General features: G+C 54.6%; 1 protein-coding gene across 3 annotated transcripts in view; it reads right to left on the reverse strand.

Moving 5' to 3' along the window:
* Positions 1 to 1,638: 1,638 nt before the first annotated feature.
* Positions 1,639 to 17,022, reverse strand: part of CDK18 (cyclin dependent kinase 18) — a 39,902-nt gene continuing 24,518 nt past the window's right edge. For all 3 annotated transcript variants that reach the window (XM_030000330.2, XM_041119942.1, XM_030000331.2), the window contains exons 3-16: positions 13,169 to 13,314; positions 12,683 to 12,808; positions 10,649 to 10,705; positions 10,288 to 10,402; positions 10,065 to 10,159; positions 9,896 to 9,958; positions 9,350 to 9,473; positions 9,142 to 9,262; positions 8,704 to 8,801; positions 8,223 to 8,328; positions 7,963 to 8,005; positions 7,359 to 7,449; positions 6,937 to 7,014; positions 1,639 to 6,614 (exon numbers count right to left, since the gene is read on the reverse strand). In XM_030000330.2, coding sequence (XP_029856190.1) covers positions 6,580 to 6,614; positions 6,937 to 7,014; positions 7,359 to 7,449; positions 7,963 to 8,005; positions 8,223 to 8,328; positions 8,704 to 8,801; positions 9,142 to 9,262; positions 9,350 to 9,473; positions 9,896 to 9,958; positions 10,065 to 10,159; positions 10,288 to 10,402; positions 10,649 to 10,705; positions 12,683 to 12,808; positions 13,169 to 13,314 — 1,298 coding nt within the window. In that variant the 3' untranslated portion in view covers positions 1,639 to 6,579. The remainder of the gene's footprint in view (positions 6,615 to 6,936; positions 7,015 to 7,358; positions 7,450 to 7,962; positions 8,006 to 8,222; positions 8,329 to 8,703; positions 8,802 to 9,141; positions 9,263 to 9,349; positions 9,474 to 9,895; positions 9,959 to 10,064; positions 10,160 to 10,287; positions 10,403 to 10,648; positions 10,706 to 12,682; positions 12,809 to 13,168; positions 13,315 to 17,022) is intronic.

Consider the following 17,022-nt stretch of genomic DNA (forward strand, 5'->3'; position numbering starts at 1 on the left):
TACAACACCAGGTAAATTCTCCATACGATGGGTTGAATTATTCTAGGCTGCATGTAAGATGCTCAGCAACCCAGCACGAATGGGCTGGGCAGCTGGAATGGCAGGCAGCACACAAGAGAGGTGTTCACCTCATGTTATTTCAGGGTCAAGAGTTTTAAAACACACCGTGTGATTTCTAAAGCTTGGCTCCACTTCTAGGTCAAGCATTAGCCTGAGATCTTGGCCCAGTTATTACAGATCCTGTGACACTTGTCTAAAAGGAGGAAGCACTCACCTACATGTTTTCCTACCATCCAACTGAAATAATTCACACACCCACTCCGATTTAGCTGGAATCAATGTGCTTCCTCCTTTACTGCACTAAAACTGCGGCAGAGGAGGGCTGCAGGCTGCAAGGAAACAACCGGGCTGAGCCTCCCGAGACGCACCTGTAATTTAATGACACACAAATAATCTCGTTGAGCGCAGCAGGTATCGTCCCCGCCTTGCAGATACACCGAGAGACCGGGGAGCGATGAGTGACCCGCCTTGAGCATCCTTGTGAGGGAGGAGGACCCCCCTAAGGGACACGGAGCAGGGAGGTCGTGGCTATTTGGGCAGCCGGGAACATCCAAATGCCGGTCGGGTCTGTGGGCTGGGACTGCTCGGTGGCATTTCCCCCGACCCAGTGCCGGCAGCTGCCGCGAGACTGGAGGAATGAGAGCGGCAGATGGAGGAACTGGTTTGGCAAACAGCTTGTTACTGGGGATCTGCCCACACCAGTGCCTGAACGTGACTCAGGCAGGCTGGGCGCTGGCCGGAGGTGCAGCCCCGGGGAGGGGGACGAAGGGCATTGCCCCCTTCCCTAAACCAGCCGCCCGTCGTCCGCGGGCTCACACCACGGGTCTGGCCCCAGAGATCCCACAGGTCCCCCCGTCCTCCACCTCTGGCTCGTCCCAGGTCCCCCAGAGCCGGGTGGCCGTAGCTTCTCTTATGGGCCAGAGAGCAGGAATATGTAAAGGGGATCGCTGTGCTGAATAGCTCGGATCTCAGGGAGATTTTTAGCTGCTAGAGCTGTGGGAAACCGGGCTCCCCTGTCCCTTCCCCAGCTCTGCCCTTCAGTCGCTTTGCAACCATGGGCTGGGCACGTCAGCTCTGTGCTTTATTTGCCTGATAGGCTTATGGCAATATTTGTTTAGGGCCTTAGGGTCCGTGCAAGGGACCACAGAAACATTTTCCTATTGCACATAAGTTTCTGAGGTCTTGGGTTTCAACCTCCTGCAAAGATCAGGTAGTGGGAAACTCCTTTTGCACCAAGTCTGTGTCTGGGAGTTTACTACAGCCAGCTGAAAAATGCCCTGCTAGCAGGAGTGAAAACGAAAGGCATCCTGGAGCTGCACAGAAAGCAGCTGTGGGGAATGAGTCTGCGGGAAGGCACAACGAGGGCACGGCACGGCACGGCACGGCACGATCCCCGCCACGGTCCGGCAGCCTGCGTCCCCTGCACGCCCACCACGGAGCAACTCGCCGCTCGGGAGCCTGCCAAGGGACCTGCGTGCCCGAGATGTCAGTGCTACCTAGCTGAAATTCAAAAACAAAGCGGATCCTTCTCCTACCAAAAAAAACTAAAAGAAAAAAATTATATCCTGTACAAAACTATCCTGTATTCAATAAAGTTTATTGTCCAATCTTGGCTTTGGAGCGTTCACAATACAACTGTAATATAAGCCTTAGCAATAAAATGAGCACATCCACAAAATAGTCCATGACACATCTGAAATACAAAAATTGAAATATTCTTATAAAACATTCAGACACAAGATTGATAGATGGATACAATCTTTTATTCTTTTTTTTTTTTGTACCTTTCCATTTATTCCAGAAAAACTTTCTATAAAAAAATCATTGCTTCTTTTGGAATAAATCTTTAAAATCATTTCTTTTAAAATGCATCTTTCGTTTGTACAACTCTAGTTAAATATATTACCGGTATTCTGCAAATGAATCACACCAGAGAACATTCACAGTATGTGTATCCTCGCCGCTTGAATCTATTTTTCCTGCTGTAGGCTGTAGGACAAGCATAATGCTGAGGAGGAAAGAAGGCAATGAAGAAACCAGAAAGTGGGTTTCATAGTGTTTGTGCCCAGACATCGCTAGTGGGGAGTGCTAAGGGGACATCCAAACACATTTCTTACAAGACTCGAGCGTACAGGGACAGGACGGCGGTGCGGCACGGTCAGGCGGAGAGCCACAGCTTTTGGCAGGTGAGATCATGTCACTTTTAACCTCAGGTATTTCAGGCTCAAGACCTGATGGCCCTTGCAGGACCCGCTCAGCCATCGCTGGCTCCGCGCTCTGAGCAAACCTGGCCTTGCGTGGCTGCAAGATGCCAGATTTAGGCTGGTGAAAGCAGAGTTTGGCCACGTAAGGCTGGGCATGCTCCCACCCCCAGGTCCGGTCCCTTCCCCGTGCCTTGGGACACACACACGAAACCTTTTACTTTCCTCAGTCCAGTGGGTTAGACTCTTTCTCTAATGTTTTCCCACCTGCCTGTTCCTAGCCTGCTCTGGGAGCTCTGGCTCCTGTTTTATGCTAGCCTAATTTCTGACTGAAGATAAGTCATGGGGAAAAAAACAAAACAAAACATTTGAGAAGCTTGGGAAAACAGCCTTCCAATTACTTTTTTTTTCATCATGTGTAAGGGGGAGGAAAAAATCCACTTTTTTTGTCCTTAGTCTCCAAGATACAATGTAGTTTTGTTATTTAAAATCTTGACATAGATCTGGCAACGGGTTGGGCCAGGAAAGGCGTGTGCATGTGTGTATGGAGAGAGTGAAATTAAATAGCTCTGCCTGTAAGTTTTATTGTTGTCCCGTAACACAGACCTTGCTTTACACATTACTTTACTTACATTTCTTTAACTAGCTATCAGCTGGAGAGATGAAAGAATACAGCCTTTCCTGAGGGCACAGCCAAAACTCCATTTTCCACCAGAACTGGTAAAAAAAAAAAATTCCAAGAAAAATGTCTGGAAGACAAAGCAACAGTTTCCTTTTGTCAAAACTCCCCATCTGCGAGGAGGGCCAGTTATTCCGCAAAGCGATGGATGGGAGAACACATGAAATGAAAAAAATGCCGGCGAGCCACAGACATTCCCAGCATTTTCATTAGCGCTACTTTAAAAAAATCCAACTTGAGAGCCGGCTGGCGATCCAAAAGCTAGGGAAAGCCTGCCTGGGGATGAGCTGCCGGAGCAGGCAGGGAGCAATGCCATCGGCAGCGGGAGCCCTGCCGCAGATTTCCTCCCCTTGCAGGCGGGGAGGAGCGGGGTACCGCTCTGCTCGGGGCTCCTACACACTGGGGCATCCAAGGGATCTTGGTCCTCACAAACCCGGCCAGACCCCCCGGTCCTCAGGGGGACTGTAACACTATCCAGGAGGTGGAGAAAGGGGGATTCGGCTCCCGGCACTGATCGCTGCCAACCTGCGGCTCCTTTTCTTCGCGGTCGGGAAGGCTTTGGAGGGCAGCGTGCCGTGGGAGATCAGACGCTCGGGGCTCTGCCAGCCGACACGTGCAAGCGCAGCAGCGACAGGGGCTTGTAAATGGAACCTCGCTCGGTGAGGCACCAATATTTACACACGCTATCGCCCTTCTGAATAGGAATCAAATATCCACTAAATGTGGTGGAACAAAAGGGGTTATCTTAAATTCGGGCTGTTAGTAGCACACAGGGCTAATCAATAATAGTGTCTCCTTCAGGGAGGACTTGTAGGAGAAAAGGCAAAGGCTATGAAAGAATAAACAGTAGCTAACAGGCCCTTTCTCTTTGCTATCTGATCCCGGGTAAAGCGGTCCTGTCTACACGGTCATTGCTAGGTCTTTTCCCCAATGTTTCTCCCCACCGGTTCCCGTAGGTGACCTTGACCTTCAAAAGGAATACCTCTCTTACGTGGGGAGAGCCGAGACCACACCGATCTGGTGGTCTAGTGTGGTCTGCCTCCGTCCTCCCGGCGTGAAAGCAGGACGGCTCAGCTGGGCACCCGCTTGCCCCAGCGTGCTTTATGCCCAAGGCAACCTCAGCGCACGGGGATGGTAACGCCAAGCAAGAAAACTGCACGAAGACAGGTCAAACGTGTCCTGAATGGGCTTCCCAAGAGCGGGTGGAGGGGGTTCCTGCTCCCTCCGGTCCGATCTGCGCTCACAGACCTCAGGGGAGGCTCTGACCCCCCCCCGGGGACGCCAGCACTTTTCGCCCCATGTACCTGAAGGTGCTGCCGCAGGGGCAGACGCTGCGTCCGTGAGCTGGCCTGCCTGCTCTGCTGCTAATTCCCAATAGGAGCTGGCTGCCCTGGGAAGTGCAAGTCTGCACTGCAGATCCCTGCCATGCCAAGGAAATTCCTGTAGAAAATGCCTTTGTGAAAGAAAAGATGACGGTGCGAGAGTTCAGACTTACTCCAGCCAACACCTCCCTTTGCGAACCTCCCTACTGAAAAACCCCATGGAGCAGGAGCCAGGTGTAGGAAACCAGACAAAACGCTACCCTGACATCAGGGTGAAATGCGTCACTGGTGGCTGATGGCTATTCATGCTCTTCCCTATCAAATGGAAACAATTAATGAACTATTCAGCCTGCCGTATGCTGGACATACCGAGAAGGGAACTGAGCAGGGATGGGCAAACCTCAAACAATGCAGACGTCTGGATGCTTGTCTAGGACAAACCCGAATTAACAGCTTTGGTCTGATGGGGGAAGCTCGGAGGGCGCATCCAGCACTGGCACAGGGAGGAGTCACCCCAGAAGCTTTGGGAGGCTTGGGGGTCTCCGCATTTATCCTCACGCTTTGCATTTTCCAAGGATCACAGAAGAAATGCTGCAGAGCAAAGCAGAAAACAGAGCCCTCCGTCCCTGCTCGATGGGAAAACAGTGGCATGGAGAGTTACCGTCCCCTGAGCAATGCCTCGCAGGCTGGGAGCGTGACGGGTGAAGACATCAGCATGTCCTGCCAGTGCCAGTGCCCGGTGACAGTCACAGCACCTGCCAAGTCTCCTGGCCACATCCATGGGCTGGAGGACCGATGGGCGAGAGGACTAGTCATCCGGGACAGCCAAGAAAAGGATGTGAATATTATACAGTAGAAAGACTTCTTGCAACGCTCACACACTCGAAGACGTTTCAGGCTGCTTGCAGGCTGTGGGGGAGAGGTGCAGCAGGGCCTCTTCGCTCAGGATGGATTTGGCACGTTCCTGAAGTGTATGGAGGGGAAAACGCACCAGGAGCAGTCCTCGGCCAGCAAAGCACGCTCAGATCTAAGCACACACCTCAGTCTCACGGCATCGATCTGAGTCAGGGCTGGTACGATCTGGCGTTGGCTACAAATGTAGAGGCCAGGCGAAGAGGTTTGAGGGATGATTTGCTTCTCTCCGGGTCTATTTCTGGTCCCCACAGCTGAGCTGTGGGAGGTTTGGCACCTCTCCCCCTTCCTCTGGGTAGAAATGCACTGAGGTGGGTGTGTGCAACACTTTGGTACGGAGAAGCTGCACGGCTCGGGCTCTGCCACATCGCACGGGGCTCAGCGACGGGACGGGGGGAGATGCGCTTGTCTGGGAACCGTGTCCTGCCCCTCGTGATGATGGCGGAGAGGGTCCCGGGCTGGGGGGGCGGCAGGCTTAGCGATGGGGAAGGGGCTGCTCCGTCGGTGCCTGGGAAAGGCTGGCTGAAGGGCTCAGCGCAGCAATGGGAGGCAGCACGGAGCCGATGCTCATCCGTCCCCGCTTCTGCACAGCCCTACCAGCAGGTACCCCAGGAGGGATAAGCCAGCCCTCGCTCTCAGCTCAGGACATCCCTGGGGAGCAGCCAGCTGACTGAATTTGGAAATGCAATGGTGGCAAGGAGGGGGAGATGCTGGGGGAAGCAAGGGGAAGCCCCCTCCTCCCAGCTGCTCCATCCTTGTCAGGACTCAGGTATCAAAGATGGGGAGAGAAAAAAGGGGTATGTAGGCAGAGGCAAGGGCAAATCAAGGAGGGCTGCCCTGGTTTTTGTGCTTCAGGTGCAGTCTCTCCAGTGCCAGGCTGGGTCATGCCCCCGGCTCGTAACGTGGCAGCAAAGTGTCTCCCCAAGAAACAGGGGGTGCCGAGCAGGTTGTCCGAGCAAAGGTACTTGTTCAATAATGCCTGCCTGGGCCAAACGCTACGATCCACAGCCCAGCTTTGGAGATACCACTCTCTGCTCACAAAACCTCCCCGTGCCCAGCTCACCCCCCCAAGGGCAGCGAGCGGTTCCCTGGGGCAGCTCACAATCCTGCGCTCCGGGCAGTGCCCAGGGCAGCTCCTCACTAGAGCACCTGCACAGAGGGCAGCGGCTCACGTCTGATGGGGGCAACGTGAAAAGAAGAGGGGAAAAAGGCCACAGGTCCATCAACAGCAGCTGCTAGGGGCTGTGGTTGTGGGGACGGGCAGGGGAGAGCCTGCGGCCAAGGGCGCTTCAGCATCATCCTGCTCGAGTCAGTAATTCTGCGGTGGGTCAGGTGGGAGCGTGTTGCCGTCTCCTTTCTCAGTGCTTTGATCTCCATGGTGACAAGGGGAACGCGAGATCCGAGTTTAAAATATACTCTGCCTCCTGTTCTTCCCTCGGGCTGAGGAAGAGAGAGAGAGATGGGTCAGAGAGGGCAGACGGCGAGCGGCACTTTGCAGAGAAGCTGAGCCCTGCGGTGCTCTGGGTTAGGAGGTTAGGAGCCCACGGCATTCATGGAGGAGGTCCTCGGGACACCTAGATGTGACTTTGGTACCGTGGTAGGTGACAAGCAAGGATGCCCCAGGCGTAATTTGTGGACTAAAGCAGGGGTCAGGGGTCAGGTTTGGCTTTTTCCTATGCGGGACCCACTGGGAGTAACCTCAGTGCCAGCGCGGTCCGTGGCACCACCTGGGAGAGGTCAGCATGATTTTCCCCAGTCCTACCTGACGGCTGGAAGGCTGAGCCTCGGTAGCCAGGGTCCTTTTGAAGCTGGATCTCCTTCAGGGAGAAGATGGAGACGTCTAGGCAGAGGGGGCAGAGAGAGAGGGGTCAGCCCAGCCGGCTGAGCCGGCAGCAGTCTGCAAACCCAGAGCCAGGAGGGACGGCAGTGCCCAAATGCAGCACTGCACCTCATCAGAGCTTTTCTTTCACGCTCACTCCTACTCTACGCTGTCCTGCCCAAAACCGTTTCTTGCTTTCGCAGCCCCCAAGCTCCCACTCCACCCAGCTGCAGAAGCACCCATTTCCTCCGAGTAAGCAAAGACAGGAGGCATCCCGAAGAGATCTGGCTGCAAACCATCACCCGCGGGCTGCGCGGCAGCTCTTTGCTCCACATCCCCCAGGCAAGAGGACAGCGTGCACTTACTGTCAGGCAGGAGGTGCACCCGCTCTCCCAGGCTCTTGAAGTAAGCGTGCCGCAGGGCTGCCTCCGCCGAAATCCGGCCTTTGGCTTCGTACTGCGCAAAGTCCCAGAGAAAGGCAATTACATACAGTCTGCACGTGCGAGACGGCGTTCAGTGGGCACAGAGGCCCCGTACAGGGTGTGTGCACATTTGTGCACCTATGCACATGTAAGTCCCCAAGCAATTTCATATGCTGTGTGGATGACAGTGTGTCCAAACACTGTGCGCACCATGGGGGTGTGCAGGCAATTACTAGTACCATTTGCACGTGCACGAGGGACAGCACACGCTGTGTGACCGTGAGTGCACCGGTCATGTCGTGCCTTATGGATCATCAGGTTTGTGTCCTCTCACTTGTGTGAAAGGACACAGGGTGAAGGATGATTCACCATCCTTAGTGGGAGGTGGTTTGGGATAGCACCTACAATGCCACAGCTGTAGGGCTATGACTTATTCTGCAGTCGCAGCTCCTCTCCTGCCTGGCTCCAAAATCAGTGTGAGGGCAGCCAGAGTACCTTCACTTCAGCAAATCCCTTTGCCATCGACCTGGACTGCTCTACCACTCACCAGAAGGAGGTTCATCAGCAAGTCAATCCCTTCTGAGTCCAGCCTTAGAGAAGGAGGAAATGAAAAATGGAGCATTATTGCACCCAGGAGACATTGCAATCATCAATGCAAGGGACAAGTGGCAGCTGGGACCTCCCGTGCACAGCTGCATTCAGAAGCTGCCAGCACCCCAAGGAGGAAATGAAACTGGTCTCCCCAGGCTCCTGTTTACGACCAGCGCAAGCCCACCATGCCTTACGTGTCCCTGCTCAAGAAGGTACCTTGGAGCGTGATTTATTAACGGCTGGGCTCGGTACTGGGTGAAATTGTAAGCCTTAAACTCCTCGTTGGATGTTATTCCAGGCCAGGTGTCTTCTGTTGGGGTTCCTGAGAGGGGGAGAGAGGGAAACCTGTCATCCTCATTTGGTGCAGAGAGAAGAGCCCCATGCATGCGAATGCCAGAATCCTGCCCGGGAGAGAGGGCACGAATACCCCCGGCAGGCTGGGACTCGCCTGCGCATCCCACGGGGCAGCCGGCGAGGAGCTCCTCGCCCTCGCACCTCTGCTGACTGCAAACCTGGCGGGAGGCTGCAGGCAGCCTCTGCCCACGCCTGCCCACGCCTGCCCACTCCTGCCCACGCCACTGCAAGGCTTTGCCAACGGGCTGGGCTCCCTCCAGGCTCCCGAGGCTGCGCTTTGTCACCGCTCCTGCAGTCAGCCACTGCCCTCGCGTGGGGATTTGGGAGACAGCAGAAGACTCACCCAGCAGCCTGAAGATCAAATGCAGCTCTTCTTTCACCGTGGAACCGGGGAACATGGGCCGGCCGGTGACCATCTCATAGTGGATGCACCCAACACCCCTAAAGCAGCAGCAGAGGCTCTGGGATTAGTGAGGGAGAAGCCCTGGGGATGCCCCACCACCCCTTGGCCAGGGCTGAGGTTCCTGGAGAGGGAAATGAGCTCCAGGAGCTGTATCCCTTCTCTGTTACGGGTAACCATTCTCCCCTGATGTGGACAGTGTGCTCCAAAGACCTTGAACCCCAGGGGACACGGAAAACAGCGAGGTCCCTGGGAGAGCCCACCACCCTCTGGTGTCACCAGCACTGTGGGCACGTATGGTGCTGCACTGGCAGACGGATGGAAATGCCCGACCCACCGCCTCGGAGACCCTGGGAAGCTCGGTTTGGACCCGTGGCTCACCACATGTCGATGGGTGTGGAATATTCGGTAGATCCCAGCAGGACGTCGGGGGGCCGGTACCACAGCGTGACCACTTCATTAGAATACGTTTTTGTAGGGACTGACTTGGCTCTGGCTAGTCCTGAGGATGAAGGGGATGGGCGTCAAGGAGCTGCACCTAGCTGCACTTTCTTGCAATGCTGCATCTTCCCCAGAGAGGTCCACCTACCAAAGTCAGCCAGCTTGAGCTCTCCTCTCTCGTTGATGAGCAGGTTCTGGGGTTTGAGGTCTCGGTGCAGGATCTTTCTCCCGTGACAGTAAGCCAAACCACGCAGCAGCTGGAACATGAAGATCTGTGGGGAGGAGAAGGGGCTGGCGTTTAGCACTGGAACATGGGCACCAAAAATGAGTCTGTCTCAAGGGCTCAGCACCAAAAATGAGTCTGTCTCAAGGGCTCTTAAAGCCATGGCCAGGAAAGACCCCTTGAAGCTGGCCTGGTGTGGGACACACTGTAGACAATTGTTCAGGCCCATCACCAGCAATCCAGAAAAGGGGCTGAACAAAGTCTGCATGCACAGTCATTTTATTTAGGGTGGCAGTGACTTGGAGAAAAGCTGGTGGAGCATCAGAGCAGGCTGAAAAAGGTCAAAGAAGAGTTAAGAAGGCTGAAGTGAAGAGAGAAGGGGTATCCAGCCTCACCCAGCCCTGCAACACCCGAGACTGCACTCATGCGGGGAGAGGCAGGGGTACGGGGTCCCAGGCAGCGCCGTCTTACCTTCACGTTGTGCACGCTCATCAGGTTCCCACAGTTGTCGAGGTACTGTTTGAGGTCGTTGTCCTGCAAGAGGAAGCACACGTCAGCCTGTCCTTCCCTCAGCCCCCATCGCCCACCCGCAGAGAGGCAACTGTCCCCCCGCTCCCGCAGAAAGCCCCCCCAGACCCACCAGGTACTCGAAGACGAGGGTGAGGGAGCGCTCCGTGTGGATGATGTCGTGCAGGGTCACGATGTTGGCGTGTTTCAGGTTTTTCAGCAGCGACACTGCGAGGAGAGGAGATGGCAGGTTGGGGCGGCAGGACCTGGATACGTCTCGACCTGCACCACCCGTCCCAAATCCGCCAGCATTGCTCAGGAGGGCTGTGATGGGGAAAAGCCCCTCCCGCCCTCACCTTCCCGTATGGCCGTGCAAGGGGCCCCCTCCTCGTGCTCCAGGCGGATTTCCTTCAGGGCCACCAGGTTCTCCGTCAGTTTGCTGCGGCCCTTGAAGACAGTGGCATAAGTGCCCTGGGTGGGGGGAGAGAAAATACAAGCCGTGCAGACCATTTACCAGGGTGGCACAACACTGATATACTCCATAACATTTGGAGGAAGGATCATTTGAAGCTACAGGGCCAAGTCTGAAGTCCACAGAAAGACTTGGTCTAAAAATTGTGAGGTATTGAAGAAATTTGGCTACAGTCTGCCCTTTGCACTTCAAGCTGCCCTTCTAACTTAATTTAAATCCTTACAGGCGTTTCATAGTCTACTCACCTCTCCCAGTTTGTCCAGTTTGACGTAGGTCTCCAGCTTCCCAAACCCAATATCTGACTGTAAGAGAGAAAGGAAAACATCACTGGGAGGGATCTCATCCAGGGATGGCTTCACCTCCGGGGGGAAGGTCAAGGAGACTGGACAGTAACAGCTTTGAGGGCAGATCAGGTGTTTGCATGCAGAAGCCCAGCTGATCTAAGTACATAAAGTCCATTACTTTCCTGGAGAAGCCCTGCAGGTGACCAGGCAATCAATCAGAAAACCTTCACAACCCACTGGCTGCTTAAGAGAAATGGATGGCACCCGCATCCCGTACCCCAGGGCGGCCGCAGCCTGCACGACTGCCCCTTCCCGCTGCCACCCCTGCAATTCCCTTCTCCTCTCACCCACCACCCTGACATGCCACCAGCAGCGGCCGAGTCGAACAGGAGCTGTGATTTGCAAAGAGCCGATGCCCTTTCTATGGCAGAAGCCTCGTGGGATCCTGCTGCCGATGCCCAGCCCTTTTCTTGAGTGCTTTCCTATGTCCTGGTTTTTACTGACTCCGTTCATTTCTCTGTGTGCTGTTTAAATCAAGCGTGAAAGGGATATTTTCCCATTTGGAACAGTAACTCTTTAACATATTGCTGAGACCTGCTCTCGTGTACCCGGTGAAAGAAGGGCAACCACTGCAAGGCCACAGATTTAGGTGTCGCTCCTAGCAGACCCCTGAAATTGCAGTTTTCTGTGGGGACAGAGGCACCTCCTCGGTTAGTCTGGGTTATCTGTGTGCCAGGGCAGGCCCCCCAACCCAGCAGCGCTGCCCCCCTCTCCTGAGCCAAGGGCCCATGCCATGCCGCCCTCCATCAGCAGATGGAGCTGGATGGACAGCTGTCAATCAGCAGGCAAAGACAAGGGCTGTGCAGGGAAAGGGTCCCCTGGGGGAGGCACTGAAGGAGCCCCCCCGCACTGTGCCCAGGGCTCTGCTGGGAGAATCAGCAGCCCCAGGTCTGGGATGCTCTGACAGCATCCCCCGCTCACCAGATCTGCCCCACGGAAAGGCTTTTTCCTCGCAACAAGCACTGACCAGACCACCAAGCTCTCACAAGCTGCTTTCCTGCAGGCTGCATTTGGACCAGCAAATCCCAAGGGAACATCGTGGGGTTTTTACGCCATTTTGGCTTCCCCAAACCCTCTGCGCACCCTGGGAACGGATGTGTCCTGAGCAGGGAAATGAGGTGGCTGCTGCTATCTGAGGTGCTGTACACCCCCCAGAGCCATACTGGGAGCATTGCAGGAGCATGCCTTATTCATGGCGGGGACCATGAATATTAATGGCACATTGCTCTGGCTGTGTCTATTTTATTGATTAGACAGAACAGGCAGGTAAATGCAAGCTCTCCTCTTCTCCTCCCTCTCCCTGAATAGGCATGCCAGATCTGAAGACGCCTGCTGAGACCTCGCAGTTGTATCTGTATAGCACTGAGCACTCCTGGGCAGCAGGACACAAGCTTGCACATTTGTAAACAGGGCACCGGGCTTTTGCTCCTACATATGCTGATGCTCTGCAGTAAAGAAACTGAAATGCCAACACTAATGCAAAGGCTAATTCATTATTTATCGGCATTTGCATTTCAACTAGCAGAGGCTCCGGCACTTGCTAAACCGCGGGAGGCTTTCCACCTCCCATTTGGAAGGAGCCAGGCCAAGAGGAAAGCCAGGTATGTGCAGAGGTGAAGTGAAGGAATGTGCAGGCCTGGGGATTTGCACAGCAGTACGCAGATGTGCACGCGTAGGAGTGACACGGGCGAAGAGATGCATATGTGCATGGTAGGGGGAATGTGTGCTGCTGGGAGCGTGCAGAAAGGGATTTTCATGGGCAGGGATGTGTGCGTGTGTATCTCCATGATGCACAGACGGTACAAGTGAGCTTGCACAGCAGGGCATGACTGCATGGGTGGGTGGCAATCAGCACATGCATCTGCTGGCTGGGACTTGTATGCACGAAGCGAGACGCTGTGCCCGGTACTGCTCGCTCTGCAGGGTGAGACTTACAAGGGAAGCCCGTCGGGACATCCTGCTGAGGGGCTTGGGGAACTCTGGGCTCTCCATCTGCAGCTTCTGCAAGAACTCGGGGGGCAGGCGGATGTCCATGGGCAGGGAAAGACGCTTGCTGACATCCTGCAGAGAGGGCCAGAAGAGCGGGTGATGAATGCATCCGATGAAAGGAGGACTGTACAGAGACATTCAAGGGGAAGTGCTCTCTAACCAGAGCTGGTATTAATGCCGAAGCAACACGTGCAGCATCTGTGGGACCCTTAGTCAAAGGAAAAAGGAAGGTGTGCGTGCATGCACGTGCATGGGGATGCGCACTGGGCTTGTCAGCTACTATGGGAGTCATGTCGAGTGCACCCAAGAGGACATCAGGGCTCGTGTCTGAGGCTGCCAGGTCCCAAACACCGGCTCTTCCAGCCAGCAGGCAGGTGACAACCAGAACTTGCCACGTCCCTTCTGCCCGCTCCAGCCTGCAGCAGTACTTGCCTCCATGGAGAAACGGCGCTGGTTGTTGTTGCGGTAGCGCACGGCCATCGGGGACTGGCCTTCCACCTCAGAGGGGGAGATGGGGCTGGTGTCTGCTCGGAATTCCCTGCCCAGGTGTCCCAGCTGCAGGTGCCCTTGAGCCAGGTCTGAGGACAAAGAGAAAGGAGAGCAAGCTGCTGGAGTGGTAGCAGATGTGCCAAGGCCCAAGGCACTTGCTTTGGAGAAAAGAGAGTGAGAGCAGGGCAGGGAGGTCCGGAGATGCTCTGGGGCCATGGGAAAGTCTTCTTCCTTCTCTATATCCAGGAGGCAGAGGGAATACCTGCTTTTTGCTCCAGACTCCTGGTGCATCGCCACCGACACAGCTCTGCTCAGCAGCACCCCCAAAGTGCCCTCATGCAGCCCCCTGCAATGAAGGTCTCTTTTGACAGATGGGGAGGGGGATGCAGAGAGGGGAACTGCTTCACACCCAAGGCCACCCAGATCTCCCACGTCCCAGTCCAGTGCTCAGCCCACCAGGCAGCTCACCCCTCTGCAGCAGCACCACAGGGTTTTGCATGGGTGAGCATTCGTCTTAACTTTCCAGCCTTATCTTCACTAAACGTCACATTAGACAAAACATGATTTGCGCTTTAGGAACACCTTGGTGCCTGACTGTGGCTCTGGATCCCTCTGTGCTAGGTCTGTACAAAAACAAAACAGAAAAAGAGCCCTGCCTCTGGGGAGCTTACAAGCACGCGTACCTAATCTGCCTCAGGAACCACCAAACCTAACAGACATCAGGGTACTTTCCTCCAAGGATGTGACTGTTTCTCAGAAGGTTTTTGGGATTAAAGGCTGCAGAGTCATTTACTGCAAAACAAAACACTCCAGGCTTTCCTGCCCCAACCTGCTGCACTTTAACAGACACACAGTCCCCAGAAGCACAAAAGCTCTCTTGAAAACCAAAGCAGTTCAGAAAAATAACTCTTCTCTTGGGACTCCAGGTGTGAACCCTCACTGAGCCCAAGAAACCCTGAAAGGAGCAAGAAATCAGAACAAAATAAGCCATTGAGCTCCCTCTGGTCTCCAGTTTGAGGCTTGCACTTAAACCTCCTCATTCTGTAATTACCAGCTGGTTGGTAGGAATATTCTGGCATGCATAGACCCGGACATTGGCACAGCAAAACACTGTCGAGTTCAATGCAGGTCGCCTGGACCCCAGTGAAGTGGATTCCCCCGACTCACATGGATGCCATTCAGATGGAGGCAGCGCTAACTGGGTGTGCTGGGAGGGAGGAGCCAGGGCTAACTGGGTGTGCTGGGATGGAGGAGAGCCACCTCCCCAAGGGAGGGATGCATCTCCCTCTGAAAAGGTGTAGGGCCAAGCAGGGACGACTGTTTTGTCCCGGTCCCGGTGGCCATACAGCTCTCCCTTCTCGTCTAAACTTTGCAGCTACACTCCAAGTTAGCAAGCCCTCCAGGGTCCAAGGGCTCTGCCATAAAGCACCCGTGTCCTCCACGGATCCGGGCACCCTGCAGTTATTTCCCCAGAGCAAGGAGGAACATTGCAGGAGGGAAACTCCCCAGGGAGGACTTGCGATGTCCCAGGCTGAGCCACTGAGCCCTGCCCCTTGCCAAGCCCTTTCCCTGAGCTGCACAGAGACAATCCCCTGCTATGTCTAATGCAGATTTCAGCACACCGATCCCAATGTGTTCAGGCAGCCAGCGATGATCTCATTGCTGAAGACTGGAGAAGGAGGGCTGGCTTTCACGGGGTGGTGAGCAGGGCTGAGACCTGGCTGCAATTTGCTCATCTGATGGATGAGAGGTGGCAGGCAAGTGACCTGGGAAAAGATGCGGTTTTGTGCCACGGTCACTGGGGGACCAGGGGACCCGTGAGCTAAGGGATGCAGGGCGTCCTCGACAGACAGCCCGCACCTAAGGGATGGGTTCGGCCCACGCCACTGGGCTCGGGAGCATCTGAAACAGTGCCAGGAGATTTTGGGCAGCCAGGCAAGAACAAGGCATAGAGTCACCCCTTCTCCCAGGACCGCTGCGGGACTCTGGTCCCTGTCCCTTTCTGGCCATCTGTTTGTGCAGGAACAGTTTGGAAACTTACCCTAAATTAATCACAGGAATGAACTTAACGTGGATCAATTAAACTGGATCAAATCTTTTTAACTTGCTCATTTCCTAAGGAAATTATCAAAAAGAACCCCCAAAGGCCATTTAAAATCTGACTGAATGGAGTTCAACTAATCCACTTTAAATGCTAGTTTGGGTGAATTTGTGCTGGTTCCCATAGGTAAACAAGCCCAAAGTCTTGGGAAAAGATGCAGCCTGCCCTGAAAGGTGCAAACCAGCCTCACTGTCTCTCTGAACCAGCAACCTACCAGGTACATTAGTGTCAATCTCTCCTCATCTACAAGAGCATCAGATGTAAAGGCAGAGGTAAAATGACAAACTGGACATTCCAGCGCATGCAAAGAGGAATGGGATGTGCAAATGATGTAAACTACCGCAGGATGGGAAAAACACGTAAAAATACACAGAAGACTTGCAGAGATGAGGGAAAAAGTGTTTTGGCTGCCCTGGGGCTGGAAAGGGCAGGCGGGATGTCCCAGCCCAGTCCGTCCTGTGTTGTTGCGAGGTGCCCCCAGCACCCAGAGACACCCAGTCCCGCAGAGATGCTCCCACAGGGCTGGGGTTGCCCCTGTGCTTGGAGGACCCTGCCGGGTGCTCGCGGGAGGAGCCGTGAAGCTGTGGGCATGCAAACGTGAGGGCCTGTTTGATTCTGCTCGGCATTTCTTGTGGATTATGGTGATCCCTGACACTCTGCAAATAATGAGGCTGCATGGGATATCAAAGCAAATTAAAGTGAGACCGCAGACACGGCGGCTGCCTTTGACGAGCCTCCCGCCTTTTTTTATAAATATATTTAAACACTGCCTCTGCCAAAACAAGCTTTGATCTCCCAAGGAAAGGGGCCAGAACCCTTCACTGCTTGCCTGACTTACAACTTTTAATTACTTTGCTAAGTGTGAACTCTCCTCTCAAAGCTCTGTTACACTCAGGAGGCAGGGCTGCACTCAGATCTTGGATTATTCATCCTCCTTCCTCCCCCTCACCATCACTTCTTTGTGGCCTTGCACTCCAAAGGCCAGATCTAGCTCTGATTTATGCCATTGCAAACCAGGAGTTACGCAGGCTTTGCAGCACAAATACCGAGACCTTCTCTGGCCTCGGAGGACAGATCAGGTAGTAGCTGTTTTGGGGCAAAGCCTTGGCATAGATAGGAGATGTTGCTGAATGCCACCAGCTCTTATCAAAGCAAATGGGAGACACCAAGACCTCATACCTCTGAAAATCTGGAGTATGGAGAGGAATGGGTGACTGGGGAAGCCCAGGAGGAAAGGAAGGAGCCTCCCTGCCTTCAGCCTTAATGTGAGGCTGGAGCAGCCATGGAGAAGGTCCCTCATCTCTGAGGATGTGGAGATGGTGCTGGCTTTTCTCAAGGACATCAGATACTGCACAGCGCCCAGCCTGGGCTCTCCTTAACCCAGGGGCTTTCTTCCACCTCTGTCTCTGCAGCTGAGCAGCCGCCGTGGCCGAGGACAGGCTGTGCTGCCCAGGGGAGGGATGCAGGGCAGGGTGGGGGGGCATCGGACACCCGAGGCAGGCTGCCAGTAAATTAGGCTCTGACCACAGGCACCCCCTTGCCCTCCCTGCATTGTCAGACGCTGCCAAGGTGACATTGCCTGTGACGGGATGTGTCCAGGCTGGAAAGCTGTTTGCTTTTCCATTTGCCAGCTCTGCTTCTCTCAGACCTTGTTTTATCAGCCTCTGTGGGTGAAGTCATGAGAATTACGGGACGG

The sequence above is a fragment of the Aquila chrysaetos genome, chromosome 24 (genome assembly GCF_900496995.4).
Source record: "Aquila chrysaetos chrysaetos chromosome 24, bAquChr1.4, whole genome shotgun sequence".
Classification (NCBI taxonomy): domain Eukaryota; kingdom Metazoa; phylum Chordata; class Aves; order Accipitriformes; family Accipitridae; genus Aquila; species Aquila chrysaetos.